Source organism: Macaca fascicularis, chromosome X (assembly GCF_037993035.2).
Source record: "Macaca fascicularis isolate 582-1 chromosome X, T2T-MFA8v1.1".
Taxonomy (NCBI): Eukaryota; Metazoa; Chordata; class Mammalia; order Primates; family Cercopithecidae; genus Macaca; species Macaca fascicularis.
Genome location: NC_088395.1, coordinates 124,762,644 through 124,785,030, shown reverse-complemented (window position 1 = coordinate 124,785,030; position 22,387 = coordinate 124,762,644). Strand labels below are relative to the sequence as shown.

At 39.8% G+C, this 22,387-nt stretch overlaps 1 protein-coding gene across 5 annotated transcripts in view; it reads right to left on the bottom strand.

Moving 5' to 3' along the window:
* Positions 1–6,644: 6,644 nt before the first annotated feature.
* Positions 6,645–22,387, bottom strand: part of WDR44 (WD repeat domain 44) — a 102,165-nt gene continuing 86,422 nt past the window's right edge. For 3 of the 5 annotated variants that reach the window (XM_065538054.1, XM_005594437.4, XM_074029889.1), the window contains 7 exons: positions 20,119–20,241; positions 15,350–15,541; positions 14,556–14,657; positions 14,219–14,334; positions 13,220–13,347; positions 12,422–12,556; positions 6,645–7,714 (listed from right to left, as the gene is read on the bottom strand). In XM_065538054.1, the coding sequence (XP_065394126.1) occupies positions 7,620–7,714; positions 12,422–12,556; positions 13,220–13,347; positions 14,219–14,334; positions 14,556–14,657; positions 15,350–15,541; positions 20,119–20,241 (891 nt within the window). In that variant the 3' untranslated portion in view covers positions 6,645–7,619. The remainder of the gene's footprint in view (positions 7,715–12,421; positions 12,557–13,219; positions 13,348–14,218; positions 14,335–14,555; positions 14,658–15,349; positions 15,542–20,118; positions 20,242–22,387) is intronic. The other 2 variants (XM_065538055.1, XM_074029888.1) reach the window with 1 other exon arrangement.

Below are 22,387 nucleotides of genomic sequence, written 5' to 3'. Positions count from 1 at the left end.
TTTATTGGAAACACAGCTCTAAAGTGTATGGGGCCATTTTTAGTTCATGTTTCTGTGGATTACTTTTACTGCTGGAAGACAGGGTTCGACATCAACTTTGTTCCTATTTTTCTTTTCTTTTATAGATATAAGCATTGAGGAACCTCATTCACAAATTTAAATAGATGAGAATGGAATTTTTTTATAGCAATGCCACCCATTTCTTTGAACCCTTTCCAAGTTACATATAAAAAAGTATTCTGTGATCAAAGTTATTTTTAATGATTAGCTGGCAATTAAGTCCTCCTTCAATGTTACTGAAAGCAATGAATTAGAAACCACTTGACTGGGAAAAAGACATGCTATCCCATTATCAGAGTATCACTAATTTTCTCAGCACCAACACCAATATGTTGGATTGTCCTTCTATTTATATCTCTGGAGGTTCTCACACCCTGTGGCAATGCTCCATACTAACTTTTGGGATGGGCGAGAAGTATGGTTTTCTTTATTGACAGTAGAGATAGGCAATCATGAAAGGGGAGGTGGGAAAGATTCTGCAGGTTGCCACTTCGTCAGGCAGATGGATTTTGGGAATCTGAGTACATATGAAAGTGAATGATCTGGAAATTGATTCCTTTAAAACTATCTGTGCCTACATATGCCTTGAAAAATCTTCATACACCCTCAGGGGTATGTATACTTACTTATCTTTAACTACAGCTGCTTCAACCCAGGAGTTCTTGAATTTTAGTGCTCATCAGACTTGCTTGGTGTGTTTCTAAATATGCAAATTCCAGATCAGGCTCCCAGACATTCTGATTCCGGAGGTCTGGGGTGGGGCCCGAGACTTTTTTTTTTTTTTTTTTTTGAGACATAGCCTTGCTCTGTCGCTCACGCTGGAGGGCAGTGGCGCGATCTTGGCTCACTGCAACCTCCACCCCACAGATTCAAGTGATTCTCCTGCCTCAGTCTCCTGAGTAGCAGGGACTACAGGCACGTGCCACCACGTCCAGCTAATTTTTTTGTATTTTTAGTAAAGACGGGATTTTTTTTTTTTTTTGAGACGGAGTCTCGCTCTGTCACCCAGGCTGGAGTGCAGTGGCGCAATCTCGGTTCATTGCAACCTCTGCCTCCCGGGTTCACACCATTCTCCTGCCTCAGCCTCCCGAGTAGCTGGGACTACAGGTGCCCGCCACCACGCCCGGCTAATTTTTTGTATTTTTAGTAGAGACAGGGTTTCACCATGTTACTCAGGATGGTCTCAATCTCCTGACCTCATGATCCGCCCACCTCAGCCTCTCAAAGTGCTGGGATTACAGGCGTGACTCTAGGGCAAGCCTCTGAATGAGGAGGCTAAGCTGCCTACTTGGTTCTGTGTGGCCACACAGGCCCCAGGGGAATGAACACAATAACAGCTCTTCCTGATTGTTGATTACTGGCCAAATCCATCCCTAAACAATGCCTCCCCTAACACTTCTCCTTCCTCACTTGATACATGGCAGGTTCTCTAAGCTTGCTCACGTGGGTGCTATGATGAGTCCACAGGCCAAAGGAGGGATGTGTGTCTTTTTCAAGAATGTTTTCAGGTAATGGTGAGAGGTGATCAATAAAATTTGCAAGCCATTTGTTAAACACATCCATAATTAAAATCAGTATTACAATGAAGTTATAATAAAGATACAGGTAAAAATTACTAAAAAGTCATCACTTCCTGATTATCATACTATGTTGTACTACCATTTATGATCTTGAGATTATTTATTGTTATCTTTATGGTGCAAATACTATGTAACAGTGCTACAGTGCACCATGTTAGGTGATGTCACATTGTTAGCTTAAAAATTGGCCACCGTGGGAGTATTTATACCATGGAAATTAGCAAATATTACAAATTTGTTTTTTTTTTTGGAAGGTGGACTGTGAAACATTTACTAGTACACCACTGGCTGTAGGCCTTGGGCAATTCATGTCCCTACTGTCTGTCTCTTGGCCTTTACCTGAATGAGTTAGCTGCTTAAACTTCTATTCCTAGTTCAGGGATTCTTAGTTGTTGAAAACAGATTCCTGCATCCCTTCTCCAACAGACTATGATTCAGTGCACGTTAAACTAATTCCCAGGTGCTTCTGAGGAAGGCATAGCAGACCACAATTTTAGAAGTCCCCATGGGGTTGAAAGGAGATGACCTGGAAAGGGGAAAAACGAAATATCCTGCTCTTGACATTAGTGCACAAGAGTGAAAGCTTTCATAGAATTGCTTATAAGCTTAAAATAACTCATTTCCCTAATGAAGATGCATGGAAGCTTGGCTGACTCAATGGTTTATCTAACGGTTTATTCCACTGATAAGTGAATGACTATGTTAAGGCAAAAACTGACCCAAGGAAGTCAGTTTCCAACATCTCTTCAATTACTCTTTTACATATTGTTGTATGCACTGCAGTAGACTCAATTCAGATCAAATATTTGTTGAACATTACTTACAAGGACCTGTGATTGACTTTCATACATATTCTATGGGTGAAATCAACCATAATAATCAATAAAGTGGAATGATTCTCTTCTGCATCTGCTTCAACTTCATCCCCTGTGAGTTTTGAGGCTTCCCACCACCTTCCACTCATTGCCACCTCTGTCTGTCCCAGCTGCTGCTGCCTCTCCAGTGGTCTGTACCTCTCGCCACCATACCACTTCACCATTCCTGCTCTTGCCACACACAGAGCTTCATTATGACCAAGTGTGCCTTTCTTTTTTGCCTCATGCAAAACTCACTCTAGAGAAGACTGTCCTAATTAAGGACTCTGACTTAACAAGGGTAGGTTCAATTTAAGTTCACTTTGGCCATACCTAAAATAGTTGAGTTTTTTTTTCCCCCCAGAGACAGAGTCTCACTCTGTCGCCCAGGCTGGAGTGCAGTGGCACCATCTCGGCTCACTGCACCCTCCAGAGGCCTCCTGGGTTCAAGCAATTCTCCTGCCTCAGCCTCCTGAGAAGCTGGGATTGCAGGCGCATGCCACCATGCCCAGCTGATTTTTGTATTTTTAGTAGAGACGGGTTTCACCATGTTGGACCATGGCCAACAGCCAGACTGGTCTCGAACTCATGACTTCAGGTGATCCACCTGCCTCAGCCTCCCAAAGTGCTGGGATTACGGGTGTAAGCCACAGTGTCCAGCCAATAGTTGAGTTTTATTAATGTTCAACAGGCTTAGAAAACAGATTCAGTTCTAGTTTGCACTGCTTCACTTTGTTTTGTAAACAACTTAGGTTAGTTTAATGGTTCACTGAAAACTTAATATTTGAAATCTGCTCAGAGGTTCAATAGAATAGTATAATTCTTTGTTGCTTCTTGGTCCCTTTTCTGTTTGGTTCTGGTCCTAAGAGAAGCAAAGCACTGACATCTGTTGCAATGTTCTTCCCCCTCTCCAAGTAGGGATGGTGAAAATCTAAGGCATTTCTCCTAGCAATTTTAAATTATGCCTTTGGTCTTCTTATCCAAATAATACACACTGCAATATTTTAAATGTTGGGTACCATCTAGAGGAGACAGTGTATACTGATCCAGTTGATGAACATATTTTGAGAAAAAAAAAATCAGGAAAAATGCTTCTCAATATACTGATCTTGTAATTAGATACTGTAGTAGAACTCAAGTCACTGATTGTGCCATTCTGATGCCACACAAGATCACAAGTTATAATGTCAGCAGGAATTTGAATAAATGAATGAGAAAGTGAGGAAATCCTCAGCTGCACTGTTTCTGAAGGACTGCCGGCAAGCACATAGACCATCAGAGTTAGAAATCTTAGTCCAAAGACTTCATTTTAATAGACTTGCAGAGAACTACTTATATTTCCTGAAGTCACAAGGCCACCACAACCAGGATTACAAATTGGGGTTCCCAATTTCTATGCAGGAACTTCTTGTAATTCATACATTGTTTATTCTTTTTTTCTTTGAGACAGGGTCTCACTCTGTTGTTCAGGCTAGAGCACAGTGGCGTGAACATGGCTCACTGCAGCCTTGACCCCCTGGGCTCAAGCCATTCTCCTGCTTCAGCCTCCCAATTTGCTGGGACCACAGGCATGTATCACCATGTCTGGTTATTTTTTTTTTCTTTTTTTTGTAGAGACGGAGTCTCACCATGTTGCCCAGGCTGGTGCTTACTGTTAAGAGTTCATGCTTTGTACTTTCATTTTAAGGACCACCTTCGATCAATAATTGGAAATTCTGACAAGATATATATTTCTCTATCTCTTATTGTTATTCACAGTAATAAATAACAGGTACAACCTGAATGTTTGATGGATTGCTTAAATTGTGCCCATAGGATGGACACTACCTCAGCCAGGTGTAAGAACGTACCCTCGATGTGATGTAATGAAAAGAGCAATTCACTTCCTGAAAGTCCACAACCCCAGTTGAATCATAAGAAAAACATTAGACAAACCCAACGTGAGGTACATTCAACAAAATACTTGACCAGTACTCCTCAAAACTATCAGGGTCATCAAAAGCATGGAAAGTCTGAGAAGCTGTCATAGCTAAGAGGGGTCTGAGGACACATGATGACCAAATATGGGTAAAAACTAGTGAAATCTGATTCAAAGTGTGGAGTTAATAATAATATACCAATATTGGTTCTTTAATTGAAAAATATAACATGGTATCGTAAGAAAAATAAGGGAATATAACTACTTGTTTCAAAAGTTAAGTTTATTCACTTTAATAGACTATTGGTTGCTCTAAGATTATATGATAGTGCTTGGCCTACGTTTTTAGCATTAAAATGTCTTCTCTTTTATTGGGGATAGTAGATGATGTCTGTTAAAAATGTTAAAAAATGTCGGTGCCCTATGTCAATCCCTAAAATTCTGTGTGTCCATGAAATCCCTATGTCTAGAAAGTGTTTCTTGCCGGGTGCAGTGGCTAACGCCTGTAATCCCAACACTTTGGGAGGCTGAGGCAGGTGGATCACCTGAGGTCGGGAGTTCCAGACTAGCCTGACCAACATGGAGAAACCCCACCTCTACTAAAAATACAAAATTAGCTGGGCATAGTGGCGCATACCTGTAATCCCAGCTACTCGGGAGGCTGAGGCAGGAGAATCACTTGAACCCGGGAGGCAGAGGTTGTGGTGAGCCGAGATCACGCCATTACATCCTAGCCTGGGCAACAAGAGCGAAACTCCATCTCAAAAAGAAAACGTTTCCATATATCATATTATGTTTTTTTTTTGGTCTGGGAGAGTACTCAGGGATTTGTGACAGGCAGTAAGAAATGTACATCTATTGAGTTTACCTACTGGTTAGGCACCAAGCTTTACACATACATGATTTCTTAGCAAATCTTTGCACTTTAAGTTAGGTATTCCCATATTACAGATAAGGAAGTAGTAGTAATGTAGGATAAATAACTTGCCCAAGGAATGTGCTAACGGGAAGGAAGCAAATCCAAGTTTACCTGACTCTAGAACCTGTGCTCCTTTTTTTTTTTATAATACCATATCACTTATTATAGAGAATATCTAATGCTCATTTTAAAGAGAAATAGTGTTCAACTTTTTTGTATATACTTTGATGCTACCTTTTCAAATTCAGTGTATTCATATAGCAATAACAAGTGTTGGTATTATGCTTTTTTTTTTTTTTTTTTTGAGACAGAGTTTCGCTCTTGTTGCCCAGGCTGGAGTGCAATGGCGCGATCTTGATTCACCGCAACCTCCGCCTCCTGGGTCCAAGCGATTGTCCTGCCTCAGCCTCCCGAGTAGCTGGGATTACAGCTGCTCGCCACCACGCCCAGCTAATTTTTTGTATTCTTAGTAGAGATGGGGTTTCACCATGTTGGCCAGGCTGGTCTTGAACTCCTGACCTCAGGTGATCTACCTGCCTCGGCCTCCTAAAGTGCTGGGATTATAGGCATGAGCCACCATGTCCAGCCAGCATTATGCTTTTAAGCTTGCAACCCAACTCGTTTTATCTTTTTGGTCAAGTAACCATACAAAACCTATCAGGAGATAAGTCATATAATAATACCCTGATTATATGCAGTTAAAACAATCAACACCACAGCTGACTACAAGTTCTCAGGCAGAAGTTAGTGAAAGCCAAGCTGCCTCAAAGAGCTGAAGACATCAAGTTTAAAAAAGAAACACTGGATCAATCACAATGCCACCCAGACCTTGAGACTAAACAAACTGTGCCTGGTTTTTAGAAAGCCAATAGCGTAACAATTCAGTAAGGGAGAGTACAAGAGAGTGAGGGGGCCAAAGTAACCAAAGAGAGATGAGGAGAGGGGAGGGGGAAAGGGAGAGGGAGAGAGCACAGTACTGGCAAGAAGAAAGCAACAAACAATATGTAATTTACTAGAAAGCCTAGAACACTCTAAGACCATGCTAATCAACAAGGATATGTCCGTGGCTCCCCAACTTCTCACTTACATGCTGAAAACAAATGCAGTAAAGAACACATGAGCATACAGATGAATTATTAGCAGTGTTCAATTTAAAGCTAGAATTAAAACAATTTTAAAGGCATGTAACTAATGCATTATAATTTAGGGATCTAAAATCTGGTCTTCTGTTGCTAAAATTTAAATGATTAAAACAAGAGTTTATTTTTCTTGCATTCCTTGATTTACTGAAGTCAATTAAAAATAAAGCCATGTTTAAACAAGTGTTGGAGACCAACTTTTAATAATACATATTTAATTTCAGAAACATATGCTAACCATCAACAACATGATCAGGGTTTCATTGCCCCAGATGTTATTTCATTGGTACATTATATTGATATTTACAAAGGCTTTCAAATTCAACAACACAAAACAAAACAGCTTAATTTTTAAAAACTACAATGCTTTAAAAAAATGTAAACAGTTTCATTTTTACATTATTGTAAAAAAGAAGACTCACTCCTTAATGTGGCTTAATTTTTTTTTAAGTGAGCAAAGCCTGGTGCTCATGGATAAAGAATGAAAATAATTCTTTACATAGAAACATTGTGCTCCAGTGTGGCAAAGAAAAAAAAATTATATGTACATATATAAAGAAAAGAATCTTAAGCCCACAATTTAGACCACAAAAAAATCTTGTCCCCAAATTGAGAAATTTATAAAAACCATTTACACATGGTTATTGACCTATTGGAAACCTATATAACATTTTCAAAACAATAACTCAGTCAAAAGATACTACTTTTCTTAAAAATGAAATCTTGTGCAAAAAAAAATTGTTTAAGCTAGAAACAAGACTATTCCCCCTAGTAAGAGGCCAAAAGAGCCACTGAAATAATTTAACTCTGTTAGATTTAATGCATGTAACCAAAAGGCACATACATGTGATTAATATATTAATATATTTTCATGCAGAAACTTGTGCATGTTCATAATTATACAACGAAAACACAAACATAACAAAACAATAAAGCCTAATGTTTGGCAATGTTATTCTAGCCATATTCCTTTCTACTCTATCGGCCTGGGGTTTCCTAGATCATTAACACTGCCTCTCAAAAAATATATTATATTTGAACAACTTTCAATAAAAATTTAAAAAGTATGTTAGCTTGGAACACTATATTTTTTCAGTTCTGATACATATAGAAACTTATTGATATGTTTATTTTAAATGCCATTTCAAATTAAGATACATTTTTTCTTTTATTAACAAACACTTTGATTGCTCCAGTGAAGTCAGCAGAGAGAAGAACTTCTGTGTTATCTGTCTTCATAATACCTTAAAAGCATAAAAAATAGTTTTAAGTTGATTTTTAAAGGAATATGAAGCCTGCTGCCACAATTATCACATGCCCATGACCCTCCACCTTCAGGGGAGAATATCATCTCCTGACCTTTTCAGTCTCCTTTTCTGGCTGGCTCCTGTAATTCTTTCATTCTGCTGAATCTCTCCTCTGCTCTGAGACTCACTTCCACTTACCTTGTCTTGGCTGGTCTTTCCCTGGCTTGAGGATATTACAGTCTCCTGGGGCCTGGATGCTTGGACTTATTCCTAGGCAGCCCAGGCATCTAAGTCATCTAATGCTTCATTGCATGGCAAGAAGCTAGTGTGTCATTCAACCTCAGGACTGCAGTGCTGGCAGAATGGGATCAGCTGGGCAAGTCTGTTGCTAACAGGGGTATCTAGCGAGGTTGCCAGTAAGGGTTATTGTATAGCAGACATACTGAAAGTGCCATGAAATGAAGTACACATTTGCTGTGTGAATGCTGACAGCACCTTTTGCCATATGGTCCTTACTGAAAAGCTATATAACTATGCTGAATGGCATAAATGCTTACCTCTTACATTTGCCAGTTGCATAAAAGCATTTAATAAAAAAATTCAGTGTTAACTAACTCTATTATACATAGGTGAAAATTGAGATTTTGAGATTTAAAAAAGAAGAAAATAATCCAAACTTTAACTGGAAAGTTGTGGACAGGATGAGTCACACAAAATGGTTTCCCTTAGATGTGCTAAAAACATATCCTAAGTCTTTGAACATTCCTTTACCACCCTTTTGGCATATCTCATAGCAGTACTGTGCAGTGGTAGTAGCAGCAGCAGCAAAGGACTTAGGAATATGAGAAAGGATAGAGAAGAATTCACCATACATATAAAATGCTTTGTAAGACACAATAATAATGAAAATAATAATAATGAAAATGATAACAATAATGCCTACTACATGCGAGGCATTTTGCTAAGCACTTTTACGCATACAAGTATATATATATATATTTAGATAGAGCCTCACTCTGTTGTGCAGGCAGGAATGCAGTGGCACCATCGTAGCTCACTTGGAACCTCACACTCCTGGGCTCAAAGGATCCTTCCACCTCAGCCTCCCTACAGGCATGTGCCACTGTGCCCGGCTAATTATTTAATATTTTGTGGAAACAGGGTCTTGCTATGTTGTCCAGGCTGGTTTCAAACTCCTGGCCTCAAGTGATCCTCCCGCCCTGGCCTCCCAAAATGTTGGGGTTACAGTCATGAGCCACCATGCCCAGCCTATACATATCATATCTAATTCTTATTGAAACTCTATAAACTAGGTTATCATGATTATTTTACGCATAAGGAAAATTGAGGCTCAAACTGCCAAACACGTCAGGAACAAAGAGAGAGGGCAATTGGATATATTTTGTGATCCTCCATTTCGGGTTTAAGAGAGTTTATTCTTAGACTACACCTACATGGGTACAAAATGACAAACACAAATCTGAGTACAACCCACTAAAATTTGTGCCTCTTCAAAAAGGACCCAGTTAGTTAAGTGAGCCTTGTTAATGTGGTACATTTTTGAGAAGTTAAAAAAAAACCCCTGTACCTTTTGCTTTTCCTCAAATTGTTTTAAAAGCTAGAATTTCCTGTGGAATATGCAGGGGAAGTATATAGAATGTAAAAAGGTAGTACTGGGGAAAAAAGAAAAGAAAAGAAAAAAAAAGGCCAGGTGTGATGTCTCATGCCTGTAATCCCAGCACTTGGGCCAAAGTAGAAGGACTAACCTTTTTGAGGCCAGAAGTTTGAGACCAGCCTGCGAAACATAAGGAGAACTCATTTCTACCAAAAAGAAAAAAAAAAAAAATTAGCCAGGCATGGTAGTACGTGTAGTACTAGCTACTTGATGCTGAGGCAGGAAGATTGCTTGAGCACAGAGTTCAAGGTTGCAGTGAGCTATGACTGTACCACCGCACTCCAGCCAGGGAAACAAGAGTGACACCATGTCATTCATTCATTCATAAGTAAAAAAAAAAAAAAAAAAAAAAGAAAAAACGTAAATGACCTAAGTTAGAAGAGAGAAGCTGGATTTGATTCTGAGAAGGAAAGAAAAAGAAAACAGAAAACAGTTAAACAGGCATTTAGTAAAGGTATAATCATTCTAACTTGGTTTATTTTTGTATCTTGTACTGAAAGAAATGCTAGACTCAAGTTCATCTTTGTTATCAAAATTTTTCTTCACAGACAGAAGGAATAGTGTGTAGTGAGTGGAGTAGATAGTGCAAATAATAGTACAAAAAATTACTTGAGATTAAACTATTGATAACTTTTTAGCATTCAAATACGTTAGAAGCACTCTTTGTACATTGTATCTATTCCTGTGGCTTTATGACCTGTTTGTAATCTGTAGCATGAGACAATACAGTCAATAAACTATTATGCAATCAATTTAAAAATTAAAAAAAAATATATATATATATATTTTTTGAGTTGGGTGTCCTTCTATGTTGTCTGGGCTGGTCTCGAGCTCCTGAGTTCAAACAATCCTCCTGCCTCAGCCTCCCAAGTACCCGGGATTACAGGTACACACCACAACGCCTGGCATAACTATTTTTTTTTTAGACAGAGTCTTGCTGTGTCACCCGGACTGGAGTGCAGTGGCGCGATCTCCACCCACTGAAACCTCCACCTTCCCGAGTTCAAGCACTTCTCCTGCCTCAGCATCCCAGGATTACAGGCATGCACCACCATACCTGGCTACGTTTTGTATTTTTAGTAGAGACAGGGTTTCAACATGTTGGCCAGGCTGGTCTTGAACTCCTGACCTCAAGCAATCTGCTCACCTTGGTCTTCCAAAGTGCTAGGATTATAGGTGTGAGCCACCACACTCAGCCACAACTGGTTTTAATAATACAAACTTGTTTTCACTAATAATTGATCCAAATCTGCATGGTCTTACCATACTCTTAAGGACGAGCAGGACTAGTTACAGATTTTTTTTTTTTTTTTGAGATGGAATCTCACCCTGTTGCTAGGCAGGAGTGCAGTGGCGCGATCTCAGCTCACTGCAACCTCCGCCTCCCTGGTTCAAGCGATTCTGCCTCAGCCTCCTGAGTAGCTGGGACTACAGGTGCGCACCACCATGCCCAGCTAATTTGTGCAGTTTAGTAGAGATGGGGTTTCACTACGTTGGCTAGGATGATCTCGAACTCTTGACCTCATGATCCGCCCGCCTTGGTCTCCCAAAGTGCTGGGATTTCAGGCGTGAGCCACCACAGCTGACCCAGATTTTTATATAACTGATTGGCACTCGATATTACTTGTTGACAGTTTGTTCTCCCTTCCTAATATGAGCACTTTATATAACCGGAATTAATACTCATTCTCAAAGCATATATGCTACAAATGGCAAGAAATTACAAACTTGTAAATAGCCATCTATCTCAAGAAGCTGTTAACTTGTGGCAACTAGAAAAATTAGCTCTGCTTCATTTGGGTTTAATTCATTCAGTCGGCAAATGTTCATTAAGCGCCTACTATATGAAGGTAAGCACTGTGTGAGACACTGGCAATACAGCAATAAATAAGACATGAAAAGTCTCTGTCTTCTAGAGATTACAGACTAGTAGGAGAGAGACAGATAATAAAGAAGTTTTATATTTGTATATATTGTTTGCACTTCTCTAAAGAGAATGGTTACCTATAGTTATGAACATCTAAATTTCTCTTTTTTTTTTTTTTTGGAGATGGAGTCTCGCTCTGTCACCCAGGCTGGAGTGCAGTGGCGCGATCTCGGCTCACTGCAACCTCCGCCTCCCGGGTTCATGCCATTCTCCTGTCTCAGCCTCCCGAGTAGCTGGGATTACAGGCGACTGCCACCACATCCGGCTAATTTTTGTATTTTTAGTAGAGATGGGGTTTCACCGTGTTAGCCAGGATGGTCTCGATCTCCTGACCTCGTGATCTGCCCGCCTTGGCCTTCCAAAGTGCTGGGATTACAGGCGTGAGCCACCGCGCCTGGCCCAAATTTCTCATTTTTAATTCTCAGGTGAATTTAAAACAGGTAAAACTTTGAGGAAATATATTACTGAAAAGTTCAGAAATGGGTATCTGACAACCATTAAGTTGCAAACAAGAAATATTCTTTGGTGGCTCACGCCTGTAATCCCAGTGCTTTGGGAGGCTGAGGTGGGTGGATTGCTTGAGCCTAGAAGTTTGAGACCAGCCTGGGCAACATGGTGAAATTCCATCTCTATAAAAGTTCAAAAAATTAGCCTGGCGTGGTGGCGGGTGCCTGTAGTCCCAGCTACTCAGGAGGCTGAGGCAGGAGAATGGCGTGAACCCAGGAGGCGGAGCTTGCAGTGAGACAAGATCGTACCACTGCACTCCAGCCTGGGCGACAGAGCGAGACTCCGTCACAAAAAAAAAAAAAAAAAAAAAAAAAAAAAAAAAAAAAATTAGCTGGGCATGGTGGTGTAGGCCTGTAGTCCCAGCTACTCAGGAGGCTGAGGTGGAAGGATCACCTGAGTCCAGGGTGGTTGAGGCTGCAGTGAGCTGTGACTGCATCATTGCATTCCAGCCTGGGTGACAGAGCAAGACTCTGTCTTAAGAAAAAAGAAAAAAGAAATATTCTTTATACTAGTGAAAACCTCATTATACTCATATGAGACAAATGAGGTTACTAAATGCTGACTAGAAAAAAATATAGGACAAATAAAGATTTACCAGAATGTGTGAGATCCAAAAAGTCAGCATCTTCACTTTTCTCGTTCCCTTCTGAGTTTTCAGATGGCACATCCAAAGATAACATCAAACTTGGGTTTGGTGCAAAGATGGCTGATGTAACAACTGCATTGTGGGCTGCAGAAAAAATTTACTTCAGGATAACTGACAAATTGGATACCAAGACAAACACGATAGTGTATGTTATATGCCAAATATCCTTAAAAACTAACACAGAAGTAACTAAGAGTGATTTAAAACCCAAAAATTTTTCTAAGAAACATTACATATAAGTTCTGAAATTCCCTGACTTCTCAAATTTTAGACCAAAGTTCTTCCTTAGTATAGATAAAACAAGTAAAGCCAAATGCAAAGCAGTTTATCAGTGTCAAACTGCCTCTCTTAAAATAATGCCTACATGAATTTACTTCTTCTTTTTTTTTAGACGGAGTCTCACTCTACCACCCAGGCTAGAGTGCAGTGGCGCGATCTCGGATCACTGCAACCTTCGCCTCCTGGGTTCCAGCACTTCTACTGCCTCAGCCTCCTGAGTAGCTGGGACTACAGGTGCGTGCCACCACGTCCAGTTACTTTTTTTTTGTATTTTTAGTAGAGACAGGGTTTCACCGTGTTAGCCAGGATGGTCTCGATCTCCTGACCTCATGATATGCCAGTCTCGGCCTCCCAAAGTGCCAGGATTACAGGCGTGAGCCACTGTGCCCGGCTATGAATTTACTTCTAGCACATACCCACTTTAACTTGATTCTCTTATAAGACACACAAAAGCAAGTATTTACTTACCTTTAATACCTTCCCAGAAGTCATTACGATCTCTCCTGACTGAAGTAAACTTGCTTAGGTCATGGTAAGTACTCCAGATATAAACATACTTATCTTCTGAACCACTAACGAGGTAAGTAAAATCATGGCTGAATTTGGGGAAGAAAGGAAAAGCAAATAAAATGTGTGTGTATATGTTTAACGGTTTCCTTTATCAGTGCTTCCTACTTTGTGATACCTAAAATAACACCTGAAGGAGCTTGTTGAATATGTAGACTCAAAGTCTCACTCTAGATGTTCTAAATGTGTAGGTGTGATGTAGTGGCCTGGCACTTGTATTTGCATCAAAGCTCTAAGTAACTGTGACATTAGTTAATCCATGTTGGGAGGAATGATGATTTAAGGTGTGAAAGACAGGAGCAGAATACTTTACCAATTGAGTTAATTACTGTATAATTCAAGAAAAAAGAACTGGTAAGAAAAGGACTGAAAGAAGAGGGCTAGAAGGAAGAAAAGGTAGCTAACCTTCAGGAGAGTGTCCGGAACCCAAATTAGAAATTTAAATAATAATGATATGTAAAGTTTTGAATACAAGACACTGTGCTGTGGGGTGTTAAAATGCTTTCTTAAGAGTCCTAAAAGGTTCCTTCCTTTCCTAAAAGGTTCAAGGCAATGGGGCGGGGATGGGGGTGGTGGGATGAGCCATAAGCCCCTTCGTAAAAGGGTAAACAAAGGTACAAAAGCAAAAACTCTAGAGATGAGAGTCTTCTAATCCCAGCTCTACAACTATGACTTTAGGCCAATCACTTAACTTTCTGAGTCTTGGTTTCTTCATCTGCAGAATAGGGGCAATTCGAATTCTATATACTAGATAGGTGGACAAGGTAAGTATCGCATGATAAAATACTAGTTGCAAAAGTGAAAAAAACCCCATTAAACATAAGGCATAGACCAATGGAAAAATGAAAGTAGGGGAGAAATGTTCTGATCTCTTTTGGGAATATCTCATTGCCAATTTACCTGAAACTTGCTTTGATCTGGCTGCTGCTATTGACGTAACCCTTATACTTCATGGACAGTGACAAATCTCTCAAATCATATAGTCTGATTCTGGAGTCATTTGAGGTTACCAATATCTAAAAGCAGATCAAATGAAAAGTTAAAAATATCATGTTTTAGTACAAGCTAAGTTACAACCCAAAAAGGGTGCTACACACATACAAACAAATATACCTCAAAACCAGAAGAAAAGTGGTATTCCACAAGAAAGAGAATACATTTTTTTTTGCCAAGATATTAAGAACTTCCAAGAATCTACATATAGTATGGAGAGAGATGGTTTTGAATACTGTAGTACCTTATTTTCTCCAGGTAAAGGCTCAATGCCAGTAATTTTTCTTCCAACCTTGTTACGCCCTCTAGTAGATCGTACATGTATTTGTGTATGGTATTTCAAATGCTAAAAATAAATCATACATTTAACATATTAGAATTAGGAGCATGTGTGGTGGCTTGTATCTGTAATTCTAGCTACTCCGGCGGCTGAGGCAGGAGGATTGCTTGAGCCCAAGAGTTCGAGGCTGTAGTGAGCAACAATAATTGTACCACTATGCTCTAACTTGGGTGACAGAGTGAGGCTTTGTCTCTATAAAAAAATTCTTTTTGCTTGGGCATGGTGGCTCACGCCTGTAATCCCAGCACGTTGGGAGGCTGAGGCAGGTGAATCACTTGAAGTCAGGAGTTAGAGACCAGCCTGGCCAACATGGTAAAATCCCATCTCTACCAAAAAATACAAAAATTAGCCGAGTGTGGTGGCACATGCCTGTAGTCCCAGCTACTCAGGAGGCTGAGGCACAAGAATCACTTGAATCCAGGAGGCGGAGGTTGTAGTGAGCCGAGATCACTCCACTGCACGCCATCCTGGGCAACAGAGTGAGACTCCATCTCAAAAAAATTTTTTTAAAAATTAGAATGAGAAGACATCTTAAAAGTCATCTGCATCTGTTCCAACTCTTAAGACAGACATGGTATTATTTGTCCCTATTTAGAGAAAATGCAGTTAAAGCCCAGAGGGGATAAACAACTTGTCCAAAACCATGAAAGTGTTTACTAAGTATATAATTATATAATTTACAAAAAACAATCATTTACCTCTGTATCATAGAAAATACATCTGCCATCATATGTCCCAATCACTGCATATTTGCCATTCTGACAGAAGTTTGCAGCTGTGATCAATTTCGTCTGACCATCTACTTCATTCCACAAAGCCACTTTTTTGTCAGGTATGTTCCAAAGGCGGAGCTTTCCATCCAAAGACCCACTTAGAAAATACCTGTCATCCTAAAAAGGTGGCAAAAGAGAAAGCTTTCATTTTACCACATCAAGAAAAAACTCATTAGCAAATCAAATCAGTAAGTCTATTAGACTAGTTTAAAAATGTAGATTTCAGGGCTGGGCGCAGTGGCTCACACCTGTAGTCCTAGCACTTTGGGAGGCCAAGGCAGTGGATCACAAGGTCAAGAGATCGACACTATCCTGGCCAACATGGTGAAATCCTGTCTCTAGTAAAAACATAAAAATTAGCTGGGCATGGTGGTGTGCAGCTGTAGTCCCAGCTACTCGGAAGGCTGAAGCAGGAGAATCGCTTGAACCCGGTAGGCGGAGGTTGCAGTGAGCCAAGATCGCACCACTGTACTCCAGCCTGGCGACAGAGTGAGACTCCGTCTCAAAAAAAAAAAAAAAGATTTCATTTAAAAATTTTTATTCTTTAAGCAAGCATTATTTTATGCACTGAAAGCAGTAACAATTAGAAACCTCACTATTCACTTTGAGAAATAAAATTCTAATTATCATATCCTTAAACTGCCCTTTTGCAAGATAGGGATGTTAACAGATAACGTGTTTGAGTGTGTATTAAATGGAAGAAGGTTCTGTGGTCAAGTAAGTTTGAGAAATTCTGGGTTACAGAAAGTTAAACTCGATTCTCAGTTAACCTGCATTTTGAATCTCCAAAGAGAGGATAAAACAGGTAGCATTTTTCAACATATTTAACCACAGACTTTTTTGGGGGGGCGTGTTTAGGGGAGATGCTAGACCTTTCAGGAACATGCTATGAGAAACACTATCCTATATCATACCTTCCTCTGGGATACATGTAACACTTGGATAAAGAGAAATATCAGTTAGTGGCCCCCCAAACCAGTCATTTTTGGAACCCTAGCACCATGCCAACAGAGAATTACTTCATTATTCAAATTCTGCTCTCAGATCAGGGATTCTCAACCTGCAGCAATTTGACCCCAAAGGGGACATCTAGCATTATCTGGAGACATTTTGGTTGTAGAAACTGGTGGGAGGATCAGGATGCTACCAGTATCTAGTGGGGAGAGGCCAGGGATGCTGCTAAATATCCTATAATGCACAGCCTACTCTCCCCCGTGTAACAAAGAATATCAACAGTACTAGGCTTGAGAAACCTGCCTTAAACTAAATCAGTCCTACCACTAAGCTGGTTTTGTTTTTGGCAACATAAGAATTTTTCTTTCTTTATTTTTATTTTTTGGTGATGGGGTCTCAGTTTGTTGCCCAGGCTGGAGTACAGACGTTCGATCACAGCTTACTGCAGCCTCGATCTCCTGGGCTCAAGTGATCCTCTCACCTCAGCCTCCCAAGTAGTTGGGATCACAGAAGCACACAACCATACCTGGCTAACTTTAAAATTTTTTATAAAAATGGGGTCTCCCTATGTTGCCCAGGCTGGTCTCGAACTCCTGGCCTCAAGTGATCCTCCTGCCTCAAACTCCCAAAGTGCTGGGATTATAGGAGGGAGCCACCATACCCAGCCAAGATGATGATTCTTCTTTTTTTTTTTTCCTTCCCCACCCCCCCGCCCCCGCCCTAAGGGTTTCTGTTCCTTGCCAAAAATTATTATTCTTACCCATCTCTGAAACCTGTCAAAGACAATCTACAAATGATGGACATCTTCATGGCTATGGTATAGTAGGGTCACTCAATGTGTACCAGTAGAAGAGCTGAACAAGTAAAAACTTAGTAATTGTCACATACGTACATCTATGTGTGTGTATCTCCATTTTGTTGTTATTTTTATTTTTTATTTTTGAGATGGAATCTCACTCTGTCACCCAGGCTAGGGTACAGTGGCACAATCTTGGTTCACTGCAACCTCCACCTCCCGGGCTCAAGCAATTCTCCTGCCTCAGCTTCCTGAGTAGCTGGGATTATAGGCATGCACCACGACGGCCGGCTAATTTTTGCATTTTTATTAGAGATGGGTTTTCACCATGTTGGCCAGGCTGGTCTTGAACTCCTGACCTCAGGTGATCTACCCACCTTGGCCTCCCAAAGTGCTGGGATTACAGACATGAGCCACCAAGCCCGGCCCATTTTACTATTTCTTTTCTAACTCTGCTACCTTTCTTCCTTTAACATTATAATAAAAGTCATATTTCCTAAAAAAAAAAAAAAAAAAAAAAAAAAAAAAAAACCCAAGTCATCACTACCCTATTCTTTCCTAGCCCCTTAAAAACACTCCAGGTCAGTACGATTTTTAGAAATAGGGCTTTATAGTTTCCAAAATAAAACCAAATAAAAGCACTATAAAAAAATCATTGGCTGGGCCAGGCGCAGTAGCTCACGTCTGTAATTCCAGCACTTTGTGAGGCCAAGGCAGGCAGATCACTTGAGGTCAGGAGTTAGAGACCAGCCTGGCCAACATGGTGAAACTCCATCTCTACTAAAAATACAAAAATTAGCTGGATGTGGTGGTACATGTCTGTAATCCCAGCTATTTGGGAGGCTGAGGCAGAATTACTTGAACCTGGGAGGTGGAGGTTGCAGTGAGCTGAGATTGTGCCACTGCACTCCAGCCTGGAGACTGTCTCAAAAAAAAAAAAAAAAAAGAAAAAAGAAAAAAAAATTCATGGCTGAACAGAAAGTTTAATAAATAATAAAATACCACATGGAAAACAATCGGATGGGTGCAGTGGCTCATGCTTTTAATCCCAGCACTTTGGGAGGCCGAGGTGGGCAGATCACTTTGAGCCCAGGAGTTTGAGACCAGCCTGGGCAACATGGCAATACCCTGTCTCTACTAAAAATACAAAAATTAGCCAGGAATAGTGCAGGCACAGTGGTGCATGCCTGTAGTCCCAGCTACCTGGGGAGCTGAGGCAGGAGAATCACCTGAGCCAGGGAAGTTGAGGCTGCAGTAAGCCGAGACTGCACTACTGCACTACAGCCTGGGTGACAAAGTGAGATCCTGTCTCAAAAACAAAAAACAAAAAACAAAAAAAAAAGAAAGAAAAGAAAAGAAAAACAATGAGAAAGAAAACAATCACAACTAAATATCTCTTTCCAACCTGATACTTTATAGCTAAAACAGAGTTATGGAAAGATTCATGTATGGAAAGATTTTGCTCACAGTTGCTGATGGGGTAAATCCATCCTTTTGTTGTGTGTATAGGGGACGGGGTGGGGGTGTTATTCAGAAAGAAGACTCTAATGACTTGATCATCAAAACTGGTAAGAATTAACATAGTTTTACTGTTTGTGATAGAGGTGGAGTCTCACTGTGTTGCCCAGGCTGGTCTTGAACTCCTAGCCTCAAGCCATCCTCCCACTTAGCCTCCCAAAGTGCTGGGATTATAGGCGTGAGCCACCAAAATTCTTAACCAGGTCTTCTTCTTTTTTTTTTTTTTTGAGACAGTCTCGCTCTATTGCCCAGGCTGGTGCAATCTCGGCTCACTGCAGCCTCTGCCTCCTGGGTTCAAGTGATTCTCCTGTCTCAGCCTCCCGAGTAGCTGGGACTACAGGCACCTGCCACCACACCTGTCTAATGTTTGTATTTTTAGTAGAAACAATGTTTCACCATGTTGGCCAGGTTGGTCTCCATCTGTTGACCTCATGATCTGCCTGCCCTGCCATCCCAAAGTGCTGGGATTATAGGCATGAGCCACCGCGCCTGGCCCTTAACCAAGTCTTCAACGGTTTGGAATTATCACTGCTTATGTTATAAGCCTGCTCAGGAAAGGAAAGTATATTGAAAACAAGTCAGTCTTCTCCTTAATTTGGGGGAGATGAAGAAATGTGAATATGATTAAAATGTTACATTAAAAAGATAATGGGTGTTAAACATATAAAGATGAGGACACCACTGGAAATGTAATTATAACACCAACATAGGTAAGGGAAACTTGTTGCTAGGGTCAGCTCAAGTCCTCTGCTTAATTGAGCTAGTGCAGTCAGCACCGACATGTGATTTCCCTTTTGCTTACAGTTGTAAAAATCTGTAACTAATTTAGCCTTAAGCATTTGGTGGCCCTATCCTCTAGGGGCATACAATAGGTCTGCAATTCTATGATAGCAGATTTTTCTCATTTGGCTGAAATCATATGAAATACTTTCTTTCTGGGGGAAAGATATGAAAGGATTTTCTATACTGAAAAGGAATAAAGAAGGGATATCAAGACTAACAATACAAATTCAGTATATCTTGTAATGAATTTTCATCTTTGCCTCTTTCAGTCTTTTTCTCTGTCTCTTCCCTCCCCAATCTCACTATTTCTGTCTAGGTACTTCCCTTTCTCATTTATCCATCTGCTTCCTCTTCTTCCTCCATCTCCAATATCTGTCATCTTTAATAGGATAGTTTATTTCATTTATTTATACCTTGCATGTCTTAATAAAGATTTGAGATATAACATCCCCAGTTTTTCTAATGCAGATCAGCAGAATATTTCCTTTCTCATTTCTAAAGCAAAATGAAACACAAAATTAAATTGCTCATAACTATGTAGCTGTTAATAACTTTTTTCCTGTAGTCCAATTGCCCTCCAGAGAAACCAGGTTCTCTCACCTTCCTTAGAGGTTAACAAAAACATGTATAAATAGTTACTTACTCTTGGATGAAAAGCTATGGCAGTGACAAAATCTATATGTTGAAAACAGCAAAGGCATTCTCTTCGAGAAATGTGCCATAATCTGACTGTTTTATCCATTGAAGAAGAAAGAAGAAAGTAGTTCTACAGAGAAAATGACATTGACTATGTTATCACTATAAGAAAAAGAACCCTATTTATACAATAAAAGTGAACTTTTGTTTTTTGTATTCCAACAGTTTTGTTATTGTTAAATGCAGCACTGGAAAGAACAAAAGATTATCAAATTCACTTGGAAGATCCTATTTTCCCCTAAACAGTTAAATACCGTATTTCATTGATTCTAAAACTTTTTGACATTACCTGTTCTGAAATTCGGATGAATCTTATCAATGTCTAAAGAAATCTGCCAGGCACCAGCAGAGAACTAACGTGTGCCTTGGTTGTTATCACCTGCACATATGGGAACTTAGCTATCAGTATAAGGTATTTATTCATTTTATTGTCACTTCAGTTATTTTCACACTGATAACACTGGTGAATTTTAACTCACATAGATCTCTAATTGTCATTTAAAATGTCTTCAAAAAGATTACCCTATAATGCAGCATGGAAATGAAAAGTTATTGTGCACCTGTCATACTCTAGGCAAGAAAATTAGAGAACAAAAATTGTCAAATCTTTCAGAATAGACCACAGAATGTTCAAGGCTAGAACATGGTAGTGTAACTGACTTAGGCACTGTGATGGCCCCATCGCCCAGGAACCAAACATTTCTGTCAAAAGCTTTCAGCTGGCAGAAGCTCATTAATTCCTAAACATAATCTATTTAAGGAGGAGAACTATGAGTTATACTGAAGGAGAAAACTCAAATGACACCTCTGTATTCTTTGGTGTGCCTAAAGGTGCTAAACAAATCAAGGCAATGATGATATTTATCGCATACTTCTATGTGTTAAGCATTGTTCTTTGCATAATATAGCAACACTATGAGGTAGGTACACTGCGGTATACCTGTTTTCAAATAGATGGTATACTTTATGATTAAAAGTAAAGAATTAAAAAACAGAATTTGGAAGATATACAATAATCTTTGAAATATCTAACAACAATCATTTTTATTTTCAAGATCCACTCAGTTCCAGAAAAGTTTTGAAGAGTACATGCAGTTTGCATTATAATTTCCTGTTGATTAATAACTACTGTATAAAAACTTAACCTATGGCACACCATGAACCTATGTTCATTAAAACTGACTTTATTTGGCTGGGCACAGTGGCCCATGTCTGTAATTCCAGCACTTTGGGAGGCTGAGGCAGGTGGATCATTTGAGGTCAGGAGTTCGAGATCAGCCTGGCCACCATGGTGAAATCCCGTCTCTATTAAAAATACAAAAAAATTAGCTGGGCGTGGTGGCCCATGCCTGTAATCCCAGCTACTTGGGGAGGCTGAGGCCAGAGAATCGCTTGAACCTGGGAGATGGATGTTGCAGTGAGCTGAGATCATGCCACTGCACTCCAGCCTTGGGACAGAGCAATACTCCGTCTCAAAAAATCACAAAGCAAAACAAAACAAAAAAACCCCAAAAAACAGAAACTGACTGTATTCAATTCCTGCAATAGTTCTTTGCTTTGAGCATATGAAAGAGGTATGAAGACATCCCTAAAATATTAAGTGAAGGTGCTGAAGACATGTTAAGATTTCTTCCAAATAAGTATTCTTTAAGAAAGGCTTGTTCTTTTATAAGTATTTAATAAGTACTTCTTATTAAATAAATGAAATTAAATAACTTTCTTAAACTAAGCACTGATCTTGGAAGTCAGATAAATTAGATTAAAATCTAAGTTCTACCCATAACTAATTTTGTGATTTTAGATAGGTCACAGGGGCTCAATCTCTTCATCGAGACAAAATCAGATTGTCTACCTCACAGGGCTGTTATTGTAAGAATTAACAGGGTAATTCTTGTTACTGGCACAAAATACATCTTCAACAAATAGAAAACTCACTATACGCACTGTGAAAGACATTAAAGAGAAACAATATCTGGTTTGAGTTGGTGTTAATAATATCTGGTTCCTACCCTGGAGAGGCTTAGAATCTTGTTGCAGAAATTTTGTTGCTTTCCTCTGGATGGAGGTGGGGTGGAGGGATTGGGGTATGAGGATAGACCTTTAGGAACCATTCCTGTATGGGGCAGCACCTCACTGAAATAACTCATCTAGAGACTAGTGCTTCTCAGACTATTTCTGGTGAAGGACTGTTTTTGTTTTTTAAATTTCCAGTGAGT